The sequence below is a fragment of the Gallus gallus genome, chromosome 17 (assembly GCF_016699485.2).
Source record: "Gallus gallus isolate bGalGal1 chromosome 17, bGalGal1.mat.broiler.GRCg7b, whole genome shotgun sequence".
Lineage (NCBI taxonomy): Eukaryota > Metazoa > Chordata > Aves > Galliformes > Phasianidae > Gallus > Gallus gallus.
The window spans coordinates 1,807,817-1,827,187 of NC_052548.1; the positions used below are offsets into that span (position 1 = coordinate 1,807,817).

A 19,371-nucleotide genomic window follows, 5' to 3' on the forward strand; every position below is an offset into this window, starting at 1 on the left:
AATTCTCAGCTGAAAACAGTTGCATGCTGAACCAATGTTATTTCAAAGGCAGCAGCCAGGCCCGATCAGAGCTGCAGAGGTGATAAGATCAGAAAAATCCTGCGCCTTCGGAGCTTTTAACATTTACTTGAAACAGAATAAAATCAATTCGCTGTGATAAATAAATAAAAATAGGAGCGACCCAATACTGTGGTCACCACATTAAGATGGAGCTAGTAAACAGCCAGTAAAAAAATACCAACAGGAAGAAAAGGGTGTAGTTGCCCTGGCAACCTTATTTTGCTTACACTTCTCACTGATATAAATTAATAGTTAAAAGCTCACATGATAGCTTGCAATTAATGAGACACATTCGGGCAGCAACAACTTTGAAAAACAACCAGCTTGTATTGCCAGCCACTAACAGTTTGATTTCATCAAAACCAAATCTCAGCATTCAGCCACTGGCAGAACTTTCCTTTAAATGTGAACAGATTTTGCTTTTTGTGACCATCTTTGGTTCAGGTAGGCAGACGCTGAAGTGGGTTTTGTTTCCGAGCTCCTTAGCCAATTCCCAGTTTTCCTTCTGGTGCTTTGTTCAAGCCATCCTGAGAGCAAGCACCGCTGGTTCTCTCTGATGAGCCTCCCAAAACTGAGAAAACCTCAATTTTCCTCTGCATAAGAAGGATGCTGGCACTGCCAAAATCCACCTGCGGAGCTCCATCCACTGGGCACCCCAGAGGTGCCCACAGCCAGGCACGTGACAGCAGGTGGAGGTGACACCAGGTTGGGGTGAAGCCTGGCACCATGCAAACGTTGTCCACGGCAGACAAACTCACTGCTGTTTTCTGTTGCTTATTTTCTTCCATTGACAATGATGTAACCCACAAACGTGCTTTGGGTGCTCTGTAGTCCCCCCACCCTGTGACGACACCTCCCTGACATCCCTCCCATCACCTTCTTCCCTATCACCAACCAGGAGATCAGGCCCAGCCAGAATGGGCTCATGAAATGCAGGGGCAGAGTGGCTGGCAAGCAGCATGGAGGAAAAGGCTCTGGGTGTGAGCTGACAGCCAGCAGAACACGAGCCAGCAGTGTGCCCAGGTGGCCAAGAAGGCCCACGGCATCCTGGCTTGTGTCAGCAGCAGTGCAGCCAGCAGGAGCAGGAGGGGATCGTCCCTCTGTACGGCACTGGTGGGGCCGCACCTCAGTGCTGTGCTCAGTGCTGGGCCCTCACTGCAGTGCAGACGTGGAGGCCCTGGAGCGTGTCCAGAGATGGGCATGGAGCTGTGAGGGGTCTGGAGCACAAGTGTGATGGGGAGCAGCTGAGGGAGCTGGGATGGAAGAGGAGCTCAGGGCAGACCCCTCCACAGTCCCTGAAAGGAGATTGTGGAGAGGTGGGGGTCAGCCCCTGCTCCCAGGTAACAGTGACAGGATAAGAGCTGATGACCTCATATTTCACCATGGGAGGTTCAGACTGGTTATTAGTAAAAAATTCTCCTCTTAAAGAGTGGTTGGGCATTGGCACAGCTGCCCAGGGAGTGGTGGAGTCACTGTCCCTGGAGGTGTTTATGAACCGTGGAGATGTGGCACCTGGGGACACGGTCAGTGGACATGGTGGGGGTGGGCTGGCCACTGGACTAAATGATCTGAGAGGTCTTTTCCAATCTTAGCCATTCTACGATTCTCCAACTCTTGTTCTCCAACTCCCATTCCCCACTGCAGCCCACTCCCTTGCCATGCCATGTGCTCTCCTCCAAGACATCTTCAATGTTGTCACCACTTAAATCCTTGCATCACTCAGCTCCTACATCTCCACCTATTTTCACCACAAAACCTTCAGAACACAGGCAAGGAATTTGCTGTGCTGCATGTGAATCGTGGCAGAGGCACAACTGGAGATCGTCTTTGCACCACAGCGTGGTCATGCATGAGGAGACACAGACAGATGCGTGCACTGCACACACGCTTCTCCTCACAGTCCCCATAGCTAGAATTATCTGCATTGCAATTATCTCACCTCCAGCAAAATCTAACTGGGTGTACAGTCACTGCCCTCCAACAGCTCCCAACTCATCCTCCTCATGCAGTCCCTCTTTGACATCCATCACCAAGATGGGGAATGCAGCTGAGCAAAGCTGAACCTGCCCATCACATCCCCACAAAGAAGGGAAAACTGCTACATACCTGCTGGAAGAGCTCCTCCTCCCGCTGCTGTTGCTTTCGTCAGCCTGAAAGACAGAAGACATCAAAAAAAGTCAGTTTAGGTTAAGAATACAAGGCTGTCCTCTAATTCTTCTGGTGCACCTTGCACCAAAACTACCCCGAGTTGCACAAATCCTCAGTGCTCAATTGTGGCAGAATGTACCACGCACTTACGTCCAAGCCTATAGTTTTCAGCAGACCAAAGCAGGACTTCAGACACAGCTCCACCAAGGAGGTGATTTTATTATTCTCCTTCAAAAACACTCAACCAGCAGCAAATGCTGGAGATCGCTCGTGCAATTATTTTATTGCGTTCTACCGTAGCACCCCAAAGCTTGAAGCAAAGAATCTTCCCATTCAAGAGGAAAATAAGGCCAAAACATTCAACTTACAGAAAGGAAATATCCAAATTCAATGCATCCACGCTCAGATGGCCTAAATTCACACATACAAAAAAGCAGTGCCTTGCAATCGCTGCGCCAGATTGGATCAGGCAGTGGGGATGCCGGGTGTCACCCCAACACGCATCATCCCAACCCACATCAACCCAACCTCCTCAATTCCATCCCTCCTCATCCCAAACCACAACTCCAAGCCTCCCTCTTCCTGGATGAGGGGCTCTTTGGAGCAGAGCCCTGACAGTCCCTGTCCCATACACACCTGGCCCAGCCCACGCTGCTCCCCATGGGTGCCCCAATCCTGTCCCTGCACACGGGAAGGGGACGGGCACGGAGCCACCTCCTCCCTGCCTCCATTCCCCGGCTCTCTGATTAGAGCCTTCCTTGGAAAGACAATATTATTCCAAACCCAGAAATTTTATTTCTGAATTTGTGCAAATATAAGTTAAAAGATATTAGCTGCATTTCACATTTTGTGCAAATGGCAGAAACAGGCAATTCATGTGCAGCAGGATGGGGGCTAGCCAACGATTTCGATAAAATAAACCCTTTTTTAATTTAAATGCTAATGCACTGAATTAAAATTTAATAACTGAGGAAATTGAAAAGCCGAGCAGGAATATTGGAAATAAATCCAAGCAGAAACAGCTGAAATTAAAAATTCTAGAGAGTGGGAGGATAGCAGCTAAGCTGTCTTATATGATTACATTTTTTTTTTTCAGAACGAAGGGGGGAAGGAAAAAAAATCCTATCTTTGGCTGGCTGTAGGGCAGTAAATCGAGAGTGCTGTGATTTATTGCTCAATTTTCCTGAGGGAAAAAGGCTTTCTTTCATGCTGAAATATTTCATAAATTTCAAGCCAGCATAAATTCTTAATTTAAAAGTTATGGAGGTCACATTTAGTGCAGTGGTGCAATTCTGAAATCTTAAAGGAGTAGCAGCCGAAAATCACAATTTGATTTTTTCTTCTTTTTTTTTAATTCTTCGTGTGAAATTTTGTTCAGAGGGATTCCTTGCGTTACAGGAGCAGAAAGGCATCCTGGCTTCCGAACGCTTCCGAAATCCACTGGAAATGAAGAGATAAAAACCTAATTGAATTACAAAAAGTTATTTTTTTTTTATTATTATTGTTAGCCACTTGAGGAATTTCTGCTAAAAAATTTCCTCCCTCCATTGCCTGGGAAAAGCCAGAAGGGAGGAGCTGACAATGTAATTGCTTCTGTTAGATCTCCAATCTTTTGTGAGCACTGATATGTTCATTTGTTATACAGCTGTTCGGCTACAGAAAGGATGTCAGAGCACCCATAATTCAAAGCAATCAATCAAAAATTAATGATTTGTCATGCTTACACAATGGAAAAAAAAAAAAGAAAAAAAGCTTTATGGGTTCCTGCAACTGGTAGATTGCTCAAACCTTCGGGGCATTTTCTAGAAGATTAGATCTGTGTGTACAAAAAAAAAGATAAAAAAGGAAAAAAAAAATAAAAGAAAAGATGAAAAGGAGGCTTTGTACAACGGCAGGGCAGAAGCCATGTGGGGTGTTGAGGTGTTGGCATCGTCCAAAATCCCACCGAGATCGGGGACACCGCAGTGCCCATCCCTTTAGATATCTGCAAAACCCAACCATGGCATCGCCTGCAGGGCCCCATGTCCAGGAGGGTCACTGCCCCACAGCTGCCACATCATGGGCCCACTGGGACCCCCACCGTCCCCATGGAGACCCACACCCGGCTCATCACCTGCTGGCACCCAGCGCTGCCCACCCACAGGGAAAGGTTTTGGCTTAGGAAGTGCTATTTTGGGAAGTTCTATTGGGAAATACCATTTCTAACAACAGGCTTGTTTTGCTTTTTGACCTCTTTTCCTCAGCAATTCTTGGGACTCCCTTCTTTCACGATGCCACATGTATCAGTGCAAAGGGTGAGAGGTGTGTGAGGAGCACACAAAGAGAGGTTTGATGGTGTGACCCCCACCAACATGAGGGACTTCTCTGCCTCAAAAGAGAAAAGAGAAACCACAGGAGATGAGAGCTCTCAACACAGAATTCATGGGTGTACAACCTGCTGGCTTGCCCAGGACACACTGAGTGAAGAGGAATTGTCTTGGGCCTCATATAAAATATCTAATATAGTTAATGAATGTAAGTAACAAAACTTTTTTTTTAATATTTTTTTAAATTAAAATATATAAAAAAGAAGGCAACAAAAGCATAGACTTAGTAGGCTGGACACATATAAGATGGTTTTCAACAAGACAAGATGCTGTTAGCATAGAATCACAGAATGTTTGGGTCGAAGGGCCCTCACAGCCCCCAGCCCCACCCCTGCCATGGCTGGCTGCCCCCCAGCTCAGGCTGCCCAGGGCCCATCCATGGCCTGGGGCACCACCAGGGATGGGCACCCACAGCTCTGGGCAGCAGTGCCGGGGCCTCTGAGGAAAGGATTTCCCCCTCTCATCTAACCTAAATCTCTTCTCTTTCAGTTCAAAGCCATTCCCCCTTGTCCTATCACCATCTGCCCACACCAACAGTCCTGTTTATAAGCTCCTAGGGAGGAGAAGAGCAGCCCCCAGCCTGCCCACATGGGAAGATGCTCAAAATCCCACTGATGATAGCAGCATAATATCTGGGGCTGCTGCAAGCCCTTTAGCATGAATCCAACAGACCTAAAGAGCAAGCCAAGGCCAAAGGAAATCACATACAGTTCTGTAAAAGTTTCACTGCTTCTTAAATAAGCCTATCCCAACAAAAATGCTGCCAGCAAGGTGACCGTGACACAATGCTGAGGACCCCATTAGGCGGCTCCAACCCTCATCAATCACAAAGCAAATATCACGTTCAGAAAGGAGCCCACGGCCACGGGCCCATGGAGCCGTACTTGTGGCTGCAGCGTTGGTACAGAGGTGCCCACGGCTCAGCAGCCCAACCCATGGCTTGTTGTGAGCCCAGCACCCCGTTTCATCCACATAAAACAAAACGCTGCATTTAACTTCTCAGAAGTCTCATCTAAAGACTAGAAATATCCAAAGAAAGTCAATGCGTCCAATCGCTGCACATCCCCATTCAAGCACCTTCAACCTGAACGTGCTGAAATGGTTCAACAGAGCGATGTCTTCAGGAAGGGCGAAGAGAAACCTTCCCACACCAGCTCACCCAGTTTGTTATGTGAATGATTTCCTCATTTTTAACTGAGGAAGCAGAGCAGCAGGGCTCGTCCCGTCCCGCCGGTCTGCGAGGATGGGGTGTATGGAGAGCTGCAATGGAGACAACGCTCCCACTCGTAATAGTAACACAGCACCAAATAACTTAGAGTTCAAAATAAGACTTCCTAAAGCTGCTTTCGTGCCTGGTACATCGAGGGTAGTTACACAAAACTAACACAGATAAATAGCTATTAAATTAAAATGCACAAAACCAGAATGTGCTTTCTGACCATATGTTCCCCAACACAAGCAGAAAGTGAATCATGAGATAAATAAGAAATGTATCAGTCAGCATCTCCTACCAGGAGAAAGTGTCAAAAATTAGGAGTCCAAGCAGATGCACAGCTGACCCCAGAAATGTGTGTTTAGAGAAAGGGTTACACTATGTGGGGAAAATTGAAAGTAAAATTAACAGTTACTGAGAGGAAACAACATAACTAAAAAGCATTAAGATGCGAAATGAGATTTTGGAAGGCTGAAGCACGAGGTTCAGTTATGGTTACGCAGCCCAGACCCAAAACTTCGGCAGATGTAAGCGAGGGTTTGTGACACCAAGCCCTGCACTGAGCTGGATCCCACCTCTGTTAATTAATGCTTCTAGGAATTAATTGCTCCCACCCACGGCACCGATTCTGTGTTTCCACCGATACTTATGAGGTCCTCCCGCAGCCTCTCCCGAAGCGGAGGTAAGGAGAGTTTAAACCCACAGATTGTTTGTAGAAGGGTGGAATTGTTTGTTTTACCTGGGGGGGGGGGGGGGGAAAGGGGGAGAAAAAAGGCAAAAGCGACCTGAGCACACTGCAAAAGAGAGCTCAGTCCTTTCTGGCGGAACACAAAGCACATGTACAGGTCAGGAGGGAGCCAGGAGCACACACTCAGCATGGAAAATTTCACTCCAAATAATTAAAATTTGGCACCAGGATAACCAACTGAAAACAGGTCTTACAAAGGAATGTGCCATAAAAATAACTGCCGGCCTGCCTACCTGCGCTGCCTGTTATTATTAACTTCAGAGCCACAGAACGTGCAGGAAGTGGTTGTTTTTTTTTTTTTCTCTTTCTTTCTTTTCAATAAGCAAAGGTTAAGATGCTGGCAGTCTTCTGTTTAACTTTCATTGAAGAGAAAAAAGGAAAAAAAAGAAAGAAGGAACCCCACACCGCACCAAAACATCCGCACAACACCAGGACCTACCGATACACCTGCGCCCTTGGTTCCTGCTGCCACGATGGGGATGCTAAGGCAAAGCTCAAGTCCTGACCTTTGAGTGGCAACACAGACCCAACTTCACCTACTTTGTTCTTCTCCGCCCTCCCCACCCCAGTGATCTCCCTCAAATTTAATTAAAAGCAAAGGGCGCCACCGAGCAGTTGGGAGAGCTGAGCAGCCATGTCTGTGTGCTTCCCAGAGGCAAAGCATTGCCTAAATGAGGTTAAATGATCTCTGGTACTTTGGAAAGCTTTGGCTTATCCCATCCTTACTCCTCGCCTCAGCACATCCATAGGGGCAGCACCAGCATCTGACAGGGCTGAATTTTCCACAAGGGAACAAATAAGCCCATCGGACAGGAGGAATGCGCTCCCTATTTCCTCAACTGCAGTTTTCCCCTCAAGAAATAACCAAAACAATTTAAAAAAAAAAAGATTCAGAAAGGAGGAAGTCTGAGCTCCATCAAGCACCTCCCCTGGGAGGGCAGGGAGCCCTGGCAGAGCTGAGCACACACGGGGTCTGCTTTAACACAGAGCAGTTCCAAAATCAGGCGTGAGCATCCAGGGGCATTTCTTTTCTTCAGCCACAGTATTAAAGAAGAGCACGTAAAGGAAGAAGCTGCTTCTTGCTCTTGTGGCACAGGGAAAACTCAACTGGGACAGGTCCACCCACCGGCATCCAGTCCAACTGGGACACAAGTCCATCATTAGCCTGTCCGTCCCCACCTGGTCACCACATCTGCACACCTGGAGCATGTTTAGTTGGGGGTAATTCAGGAAGTTCATTAAACAGCTGCCTGACCTGCATGGGCTCATGTACCACATCTACATGTATGGGTCACACCTGCTGGAATCCGGTGCTCATAGAATCATAGAACCATAGAATGGCCTGGGGTCAAAAGGACCACGATGCTCATCCAGTTCCAACCCCCTGCTATGTGCAGGGTCACCAACCAGCAGCCCAGGCTACCCAGAGCCACATCCAGCCTGGCCTTGAATGCCTGCAGGGATGGGGCATCCACAGCCTCCTTGGGCAACCTGTTCAGTGCGTCACCACCCTGTGGGTGAAAAACTTCCTCCTAATATCCAACCTAAACCTTCCCTGTCTCAGTTTAAAACCATTCCCACTTGTCCTATCACTATCCACCCTCGTAAACAGCCATTCCCCCTCCTGTTTATACACTCCCTTCAAGTACTGGAAGGCCACAATGAGGTCTCCCTGGAGCCTTCTCTTTTCCAAGCTAAACAAGCCCAGTTCCCTCAACCTTTCTTCATAGGAGAGGTGCTCCAGCCCTCTGCTCGTCTTAGTGGCCCCCCTCTGGACCCTCTCTCATTGTAAAAAGAAATCAGCTGTTAATGAGCAATTTCAAAACAGCATCACCCAAGGTTGGCTTGTCCCCTTCCTGCTGGTGGCCAATGTCCCGGAGAGGACAAAAGGCAAAGAATATGTTTTAAGGCACGTTACCCATCAGCGTAATCTGGCAGCCATGGGTGGTGGTTCCCAGCAGTGACGACCACACTGTGCAAGGACAGCCAAAAGCAGAGCCAGGACCCACCCAAGGACCCACCTCAGATTCAGAGATGATGCTCTGGTCCCCACGGGGCCACGCAGGTGAAGCCACAGGTGCTCTCCAGGTCCCACACACACACGGTGCCCATCCCTGCATTAGCAGGAGGAATTAAAAGCTGATGACGTACCACAACACTTGCACACCTGGGAAGTACCTTGCTTTCCTGCAGGTCCGCAGCTGCCACAAAGCCGTGCAGTGCTTCCCAAACACCGCTGGCTGTTGGTGATGGGGCCTGGAGCCCACCTGCCCAGGACAGCCCACAGGTCAGGTGTGAGCACAGGATTTCACTAAAAAAGCTGAAAGAGGAACAAAGCTTTCCACACTCAGAGTTTCAGTCCTACAGCCTGAACCCAGGGGCTCTCTATGCCAATTTCAATTGGCAGGAGAAGTAGTTCTCTTTTAGTTTTGTTTTTGTTTTTGTTTTGGTAGTATTGTTTGGTCTTGAGAACAGTTGGACTGGGTTTGCTCAAACTTTTCCCCAAATTCTTATCTGGGGAACAGAACGTTGGAGCCTGGGAGGGAAAACTGTAAGCAGGCAAACAAAAAACGTTTAAAAAAAAAAAAAAGTGATCAAAATCTAGAAACTACTTTCATTAAATTTCATTGTATTTACTTCTTGCTTATCATTACCCTTCCATTCTACAAGCTCAGTTTAATAACACGGGTAGTCCACCTGCACCCACCCATTTCCTGAGCTCTCAGCAACTCATAAGCACAAGTTCTAAAAAGCTTCATGCTGGAGAGGTGCAATCCCTGCTGGGAAAGGTGCAGATTTGCCAGCTCTTAACCAGGAGAGCTGAGCTAACACCAAAGCCAGCAGGGGAACACTCCTGGCACATCTCCACCTCCCACCCCGCACCCACACCACTTCTCCCAGTTACAGCTGTACCGTGGAGCACAGATTGAGAACCATCCTCCAGATTTCATGTCAGCCTATTGGTATCAAGGGGGAAAAATAGAAACAAATGGTGCAAACAGCCTGGCCAGGTGCTGAGCAAATCCAGAGCTTTTTGCTCTCAAAACTGAACCAAAAAAAAAAAGCCTTTGAAACACCCAGGATTTCTGCATCACCTCCCATTTGTTCGGGCTCCCAATACTTCAGGTAGTCCCAGACAGGTTTAAGGACTGCAAGCAGTTGCCTCTGAGTCAAGGGAATATTCATATGAGTAATTTTATGAACTCGCTGAAAGCACTGGCAGAATCTGTGCTTTGAATTTCAATTTTTCTCTTGTGGCAGCGCAGGGAAATTCAAGGAGCGTATTCTGGCAGAGGCAGACAGAAGAAAGGGAACATTAAATAAATTTTAACCTAAAACTACAACTGTTCAAACAAGCATTAAAAAGCTCCAACCCAACGCACCTCATTGAGCTGCTGGTTTTGTCTTCTGCGGTTTGGGTGGTTTTATTTTTTTATTCTTTGTTTTGTTTTTTTTTTTTTTAATTTATTTTTATTTTCTTTTCAGAAAAGTCATGAAATTAAAATTATGAATTAAATCAGAGCAGTAAATTGGCCTGGATTAGAAGAGTTACTCCTTGATTATAAGCAACTGAAAAGTAATCAAAATATTTTTCCCATCTCCTGTTGCTCGGCGCTCTCCTTCCCCCACTCCGTATGAGAAAAATAATCAAATTGAGGGTGAAGAGGAGAAGAACCATTACTGACTGCTCCTGAACTCCCGCATTATTAAAAGCTGGAAAATAAGAGTGACCAGGCAAAGTAACAGAATTATCTGAATCAGGCACTTGTTTACAGATGGAAAGAGTTTCTCAGAAAAAGAAACAGCTGGAAATATTTTTAAGGAATAAATGTATGCGGAATGAAAGCTCGGGGGGAGGAGGGCATTGCTATTTTTTTTACCCGGGGAAAAAAAAAGGGGGAGAAAACCCACACAATAGAATTTCAGAAATCCACCCAATTTCTCCAGGTCTCCAATTTCACAGGAAACTCGCAGGAAATCAATTCTTACAAAATCCCGATACAGGCACTTTTCCAAGTTGATAAAACAAACCTATCTAGCACGAGACGAGCTCACGTGAAGGGAGAATTAAAATAGGACTTATTTCTACACGGAATCCCACACACTTCACTACAAAAGCACTGTTAGACACGTTTTCTTCTGCCACACGTGAGCAGATGCATCTCTGGGCTCTGCGCAGGAACGCTTTGCTTTGAAATGCCGCCACCGATGGAGCGGCCGCTGCTGCCGGTGGGTGCCAGCAGCCATCCGGCCCTCTGCAGAGGCCATGGATGTGGTGGCAAAGACCTGAAAGTTGGGTTCAAGGCAAACTCCTTGCAAGCAGCGTGGGGATATGCACACAGACTCCTATTGCAGTTTGGCTGATGGGAGGCAACGCGGTAACCCACTACAGGTAGAGGAACTCAGCACTACCCCGGACAATTGTGGAACATCCCAAGTTGGATGGTACCCTCAGGGATCACCGAGCCCAACCTGGCCCCGCAAAGCACCACCCAACACCAACCCCATGGCTGAGAGAGGTGTCCCACCGCACCCTGAGCTCCAGCAGCTCGGGGCTGTGCCCGCTGCCCTGTGGGGCACAGCTGTTCCCCAGCCCCACCTGAGCCTCCCCTGACAGCTCTGTGCCATTGCAGGCCACCATGAGGAGCTGTGAGTTGCATGAGGAGCTGCAGGCCATGAGGAGCTGCAGGCCATGAGGAGCTGCAGGCCATGAGGCCTCCCCTCAGCCTCCTCCTCTCTGAGCCAACCAAACCCAGGGAGTCCATGTCCTCCAGACCCTTCCTCATCTCCATAGTCCTTCTTCGGACGCTCTCTATTAGCTCCATGGCAAGGACTCTGGGTCCATCTGTCCAACCCCTGCTCCAGCAGGGACGTCCAGCACAGGGTGCCCAGCACCATGGCTCTTGAATGTCTGCAAGGAGGAGACTCCACAGCCTCTCTGGTGTTCCATCCTGACACAGGACATCACTGCAAAGAGCCTGGTGAGAGAACTATGGAGGAGCGAAAATCCAGAGGTGGCAAAGATTGGAGAGGTGAGGTGTGCTGGGGGAGTGGCAGGTCCCACCCCAAATGCACTTTTAGGGGCAACCCTACAATCAAGACACGGGCTCCCATGCTATACAGGAGCACTTCTGCCATCAGAACCCTGCACTCCCAATACTCAGCAAGGCCAATGACGCACGTAACAGCACAATGCTCACTAGAAAGTATACTTCTGTACCATGAGCCAGGAAAGATCACAGAATCACAGATCTGTAGGGGTTGGAAGGGACCTCTGGAGATCCCCCAGTCCACCAAACCCTGTTAAAGCAGATTCCCAACAGCACGTCACACAGGAAAGCATTCGGGCAGGTTTTGAGCACCTCCTGAGAAGGAGACTCCACCATCTCTCTGGGCAGTTTGTTCCAGGGCTTTGTCACCCTCAAAGTAGAGAAGTTTTTCTTCAGGTTTGTGTGGAACTTCCTGTGCTCCAATTTGGACCCATCGCCCCTTGTCCTGTTGCTGGGCACCAATGAGCAGAGCCTGGCCCCACGCACTTGACTCCTGCCCATTAGATACTTGGAAGCATTGATCAGATCCCTCTCCCCTTCCCTCCTGCAGCTGAACAGCCCCGGGCTCTCAGCCTTTCCCCATCAGGAGGTGCTCCAGGCCCCCACCATCTCTGCACCCTGCGCTGGGCTCTGTGCAGCAGTTCCGTCTGCCTGGAGCTGGGGAGCCCAGCACTGGGCACAGTGCTCCAGCTGTGCCCTCCCCAGATTTGCAAATCTTGGAGGATGCTTTGGGTCCCTCCATAATTAACAGCGCCCCACAGATGCAGGGTACTGACAGTATTCAGTTTAAATCTGAGGTACGTAAAGAAAATTAAATATTTTTCGAAACTACAATAACCCAAAGCAGAAAATCAGTACCCAGAATCAGAGATGATTAGTATGATAAGTCCCTCGGCGAGTATACACACATTAGACCACAGTACAAAAGCAAAAATGTTATCCTTATGGTCCTGTTCCTAACACCATAAAATAAACAAAACTGTTCTTACAAGAAAAATCCCCCATAGCATTTAGAAAAGGGCTAAGAAGCTGAAACTAAACAAATCTTTACCACTGGATGGTTAACTACAGACCATCATCTTCTCGCCCAATTTTGTGTGACTGGCTTTTATAATAGCATGAAATGGTGGTAATTTTACTTTGGAAAGGCAAAAAAAAAAAAAAAAAAGGACAAACCACATTGATCTAAAAGTAAGAAGGGGGAAGGCACACAGAGCTGGCTGAATTTTTCCAAACTTAAAAAAGAGCAGTAATTACAGGGGGGAAATTCTGGAGTTCAGTCTGGAACGAGTGGGCGCTCTCCCTCCGTACCACCGACCTCTGCTTCTCTGACTCCCAAAATGACATTTTTAAGCCACCAGTTGGGCTACAGACATTTTCTCTCAAGGCAAATTGCATGGGACAAACACTGCCTGGACCCATACGGCACAACCTTCTATTCTCTGTAGTTCGTGGAGCTGAAATAAAGGAGGGCAGAGAGCTGCAGGGAAATTATATTCAGCCAAAAGCGTAGTGATAGCAAAACTGACCGCTGCAGGGATTTGTGTCACTTTTGCTGAACTACTGATACAACGGAGTATGGCACTCATTTTCAAAAAGTGGAAGTGACAGTCTGACATGTAAAGATTTACACAGGCAAAATACCTATCCTGTTTACTCCTTAAAGCAAGAACCCTAAGGCATGTTCAAAATCTAAAGGAAACGCTTGCAAGCCCCAAGTCTTGTGCAACCCAGAACTACGTAATGCAAAATGCTGTTCTTTTGTTTTTCAAAAAAATATATATTAAAATCAATATATTTTCCCTTCAGCTCAACCTGAAAAGGAATTTTTCAATTTGTCAGTGCTTCAAGGAAACCAAAAATCTATTAATTGCACAGCTCCACCACCAGAAAGGTTTTGTCAGAGCAGTGCTGGAAAACCACAACTGTGATGTGAAGAAGTACAAACGCTCTGACAAAACCCTGCTCAGGACTGAACTCTGCAAAAAAGAGCCATGAGCCCACCATAACAGAACCATGGTCCTTTGTATGAAAAAGAGATAGGCCATGGGCTGCTCCCACCTCCGGATATTCCCCAACTGCTGCAGCCTCCCATGGCCATGAACTGCAGAAGATGCTGGGCTAGGAAAAGCTCCTATACCCCAGCTTTGGAAACCTCTTCCCAAAAAGGGATGCTCACCTACACTGTGGCACAGTGCCCACAGACAACTGTTATCCTGGGTAGGCTGTTTTGCATCCAGATCACACACAAACCACAGATGCTGTTTGGTACCCAAGGAACATGGCATACTCAAAGTTTTGGGAGTGCCTTAGGGCACACCATCTCCAAATAATTACACTACTGAGAACATATGGAAAAGTCCAAGAATTATTTTCTGCAAGTAACTTTCCAGGTGTGGGATTAAAAGAAAAGATATGATAACTCAGAGAATCTGTGTGAAAGTCCAGTGAATACCAGGGGCTGTCCCTGCATCCCCAAATCGCATCCTGGGTGAACAGACCTCGACTTTGATTCACTTTGCATCCATGTGGTCCTGCATTCCAAGGAGGACGTGGTGTGCTCCTGAGTCCTGGAGAAGGTTGAACAGAGAGAGATGGGGACAGAAGAGAAGCACATCCCCAAGCGAGAGTAAGAGAGCCTTGCAGAGAGCTTCAACATTACAATTATCCCAAAGCAACAAACTGAAGGAGGGACACACCTTCACTGCAGCCTTTCCCTGCTTCATCACGCTGGCAATTTCAACGGGGCATCTCCAATCCTTCACAAATGCCACACGTGTCCTCACTCACTGCAATGCATCCCTAAATGGGTGAGCAGGCACGCAAGTATGGGGCTATGGATGTTTGCTGAAGCTGCAACACATCAGAGATGTGCTCTGGGCCTGCAGACACTTGGCAATGAGCTACTATGTTGTATTCTCTCCATGAAGAGGGAAAATCATCACGTTCCTTTTCCAAATGTAGCCCCCAAAAATCTGTACTAAAGAACATCATCTCACTACATCCTGTTCCTGGTCTCCTTTTACTCCAGCACAGCCAGTGATGGACTGGTTTGGCACAGTTAAGGATGAGACAGAAAACTTTATATTCCTACTGTGGTGAACCAGGCCACTTAGCCAAAAAAAAATGGAATAATCCTACTAAATAATGGTTACTTATCAGTGAAATGAAGAAAATCAAACAATAAGCCACATTCTTCAGGTTACCAGAAGCTGAAGTTCATCAAACCACACCTCCAAGAGATGCTCACCGCACTTTTGTGGGCAGTGCAGTCAGCCAAGGAGTGGGTTACCTGCAGGCAGAACCTTCCAACCCTCACAACAACCCTCCTGCAGTGACTGCTGAGCATGTGAGAAAGCATCCTGCAGGTCTCACCAATGCTCTTAAGGAAGCAGTTGTCTAAATATTTCCCCATACAAGCTTCCTGCACCCAGAAACCAAGGTGCTTGTAAGTTACAGCCAAAAGGAGCAGATACTCAAAGCAACACAAGCTGGCACGCAGGTGGCTCTGCCAAGCATCACAGCTGTTTCAGTATTAACTTACTCCTCACAGCTCTTTTTCGTAAGAAAAGTAGATATTTCAATTACACCTCAATGATCAAGAAAATGTGGAGAACCTGGTCCTCCTCACTAGAATGAGATCACTGCCCTCGCACACTGAGAGAGGACCCTCACCGGTCCCAGGACCCACAAACACCTGAATGACACCTCCACTTCCTCACTGGAGTTAGTGGGTAAAGGAGAGTGAAAATGAAGGTGTATTTCTATAAAGGAGAGCAGCATCTGCAGTTCTGTGCATCCATAGTGCACTGCCAGTGTTCCAGAGCCACCAGCTAACCTCAGAAAGGCAGGCTCCAACAAAGCATCTGGATTCCTCAACAAAATCGGAGATGCCAAAGCAGCTTTCTGGCTTTAGGCTTGGAGGGTCTTCACACAGCTTTGTGCCTCGCAAACAGATTTTTGTGGATGCTGCGTACTCTGCAGAAAACCACACAAAGTTATTCTGCCTGCTACCACGAGGGCACTACGCAGCCGTTCCCCTCCAGATCTGCCTCTGCACAGGGAGCAAAGCAGCTCCACTAAATTGGCATGGATTCACTACAATAATTCTCCATCAATGTTATTTTGCAGCGCTCTATTTTCTGCTCACACATATGGCAAGGCGGCAGCTTGCAGACTCACTGTATTGGTCTCCTGTGACTAATTGCCTAGGTAATAAAAAATGAGAAAGCTCTCGCACCGCAGCTATGCAGCCACTACACTTCAACACGAAGTGGACATACTCAGAAGCCTCACGGGATCCCCCGAAATCTGCAGTCGGATGAGGGTTCAGAAAAAGGACACTCAGAAAGTGCAGTCCTGCACTGCCTGGAAGGCTCTTAACCATGACCTCCTGCCTTCCCTGCAGCCACTCGTGGGCAAACTCGGCACCTCACACAAATCATCACGAGTATCAAAAATATCCTCACAACGGAGCTTTTATTTCCATATATTTGAGGCTGCTTTCCCCTTTTGTTTCTTCTCTAAACCGGTTAAAATGAGCATTAAGGGATATAATTATGTTGTTAGCTTAATTGCCTACTTAAAGCAGAATCTACAGGGGTTTAATGCAAGATTTGAAAAGGGGGGGGGGAAAAGGAAATTGGGATATTAATGGATGCAATTTTAAAAATGAACCTCTTCTGGGGACCAGTGGGTTTGGGGCACGGGACAGAGCGTGTGGTAGGGGAGCTGGGATCAGCCCGCATCGCTTTCTGCTGCAAGGTTTTGTGACAAATGCAAACAGTCGGCCCACTCCTTCCCTAGCAGTCTAATTTTGGAGAATTTGACCTAATTAATCATTAACCACCACCGAAAAAAAAAAGTATCCCTCCAGTTTGAAAACTTAATGCTATTATTGGCATGACACACTTAGGCTCAGGATAGGGGCTGCTATCTGGTACATGCACGATGTGCAAGAAGCAGTCCAACCGAGATACTTCTTGCTACCAAACCATACGGAGGAAAAACTACAGTCAGAAGAGCCCCAAAGAGGGCAAGGGGAGCATGAAGTAGGCACTCAGCCCTTATTCTGATAGTTGAAAAAAAGGCAGCAGTGTCAACATGCAAACGTAGAATGATGCTTGCCCTACAAGCCAGCCCCTCCTCTCCCCCATGCGCTCACAGGCAGGCAGTCTTTTGTATTTATTTAGAAACCCTTAAGTAAATCTGCAAAGCTTTCCGTGTTTACACCGCCTCATTTAACTAATTTTATGCCAGACCAAAAAAAGCACAGCGTGAAGCCTGCTGACAAGCAGAACAGAACGCAATGCTTTTGGAGGCCTGGAGACCCAGCCATACATTTCAGTGGTCCCACCTCATCCCTGGAGCATGTAAGTGCATCACACCGCTCTGTACTGCAGAGACACCTCTCAAGATTAGGCAGAAACTGGATTTTCCATTCGTGGCCCTGAATGCCTTCTGCACCCATTCTCTCTTCCCAAGGAGAGTGCTGTGGCTGGTATTACCTATGCTGTCTCAGAGACACTTAGAGCACTGCTGGGCTCCTGCAATAACTACAGACTCAGCTCCTCCAGCACTAGGCTTTGTCAGACCTAGAACTAACCTCAGTGCTTCCCTGTGCCGCCCTCCCTTCTCCATCTTGACTGCTTTATTTAAATTGTGGCTCTAACCAGAGCTCAAAACCTCCAGTTTGAGTCAAAATCCCAGTTTCTGCAGGTTTTCAACCACCTTCCCACCCAGTGCTTACACACTTCGGGGGAAATCCCACTGCCAGGTTTATAAGGCTCGACCACACATACAATCCAGCAAGTGAAAATGCTCATGAAAATCCAGTAAAGACGCATGGGAAGCAGTATTCTGCTCCTAAGATATTGATCAAATCTTCCTATGTGGTGTTTGCTCAGAAACATGTAGTGAGCAGAACTGAGAGCCACCATCTTCTCATTCAGCCAGAAGGAGAAATAAAACAGTCATTGCCAAAGAGATGCTTCCCACCAAAAGTGACTGCTACAGGAGCCCTCAAGCAGCCTGCGCCTCTCCTAAGCTGTCTTCCCCAAAAGTTTATTTACATAAAATGACCAAATCTTTAAGAAATCGTGATTCTTCTGCATTTGTTTCCATACAGCCTCTCACACACCCCACAAACAGATCGTCGCTGGGATTCTGACAAGCAACTGCATTTGACTTGGTTGCAAAAGGGACGGATGAATGACTGGCCTACTCAAAAATCACAGAACTCATGTCTTGCAGGGCCTCCTCGGGAGCAGCAGCAAAGTGCACTGTTACAAAGTTTGCCATTACCAAGAAGCACAAATCAAGGACTTCAGGGGAGAAGCCGCCTTGGATCATTTGATTAATAGAGTAAGTGCTTCCTATCCAGATGTAAGTGGATTTCAAACAACTTGAACTCAACAAAATTGAACGGATTAATGAAGCACCAGAATTCAGACATTAGGCTGAAAAGAAAAATGTGAAAGAATTTAGAAATTAGCAGAAAGAGATAGAGAGAGCATGAGAGAGAGAGAATAAAGGGACGCATCAACAGCTCACAAACCCCAGGATGGCAGAGCATGAGTGACCACAGCCACTGCAGTGCAAGACCAAGTGGCACCAGCAACACACCAAAAATCTCCACCCCTACAACACCACACTGGAAACCTTCACACACCTATTTCACCAAAACCACACTGAAAAAAATGACACAGTTGCAAAATCCAAAGTCAGAAAACACCAAAATTCTGGCTGAATGCACCCTGTGCTATGGGCTGCCAGCATGGAGCTCCCACTGCAGGACCAACACATCAGCACTCAGGTCTCTTCAGGAAAAAAATGAAAATAAAAGGGAAAAAAGAAAATTTCTAGCAGTTGGATAGACATGGCAGGGAGCACTGCAGGATCATCAGGTCATTGACTCAGCTATATTAGTCCAGCTTGAATTTTTGAGTTTAAAATTAGAATTTTTAGGACAACAAAGAAACATCTTGCTCCTTATTATCCTTATTTCTCCTCCTCTCCCACACTTCTGGTGCTTTGCTCCATCCCCAGGGGAGGGCAGGACACAGGAGGGATGCTCCTCACACTCAGCCCCATTGGCCGCTGCTTTCTCTCTGCCAAAGATTTGCAGCCTGAGCTGCCGAGGTTAATAATTTAGCCAGATCAGGGTGTTTTTCCACAGTGCCACATCTTTCAAATACAAAAAGTTCTCCAATTTTTCCACTGTGTGCCTAGAAGTGTTTTCAGCCTCTTTCCATAGAGAAGCAAAGTGCACTGAGACGTTGCCGGCCCTTAGCTGTAATGAGCCACCATGAAGGAGGGAAGGCCGCAAATAAGATCCGCAAAAAATCCTAAATATCAGCACAAGAACTCCTAGAAAGGCCCAGCTCTGGCAGCGTGCTTTCCCTCCTCAGACAATGATTTTTTTCAGTTCACTGTGCGCGAACCTATTTTCCTCCGAACCTCATTAATCAGTGTGGGCAGAAGCGGTTCTGCTGCAACTTCTCCGAGCGTGTTCCCCCCTCAGGCAGACACCTGGCTTGGAACATTTCAGCCCAAACACTCAAAGTTTGGCAGAGTTATAAACAGCTGAAAACGGGGGCTCATAAGAGTGAGGCAATCTGCCGGCACCGCTGCCAGCTCCGCTGCAACACAGCCACTGAAGGAAGCAAAGGCCAAAATATAAAAATAATAGTAATTACAAAGAAAACAGTAAAGAAGAAGAAAAAAAAAACCCACTGAATGAGTCATTGTTTGTCGGAGGAGAGGAGGAATCGGGATTTTTTTTGT

The 19,371-nt window shown here is 47.2% G+C and overlaps 1 protein-coding gene across 6 annotated transcripts in view; it reads right to left on the reverse strand.

Moving 5' to 3' along the window:
- The window catches only part of ZNF618 (zinc finger protein 618), a 145,294-nt gene that overhangs the window by 79,053 nt on the left and 46,870 nt on the right, over positions 1-19,371 (reverse strand). For 4 of the 6 annotated variants that reach the window (XM_015279648.4, XM_040649200.2, XM_040649191.2 and 1 more), the window contains one exon: positions 2,167-2,210. In XM_015279648.4, coding sequence (XP_015135134.1) covers positions 2,167-2,210 — 44 coding nt within the window. Of the gene's footprint in view, positions 1-2,166; positions 2,211-6,768; positions 7,032-7,790; positions 7,812-19,371 lie in introns of those variants that run through there. The other 2 variants (XM_040649213.1, XM_040649214.2) reach the window with 2 other exon arrangements.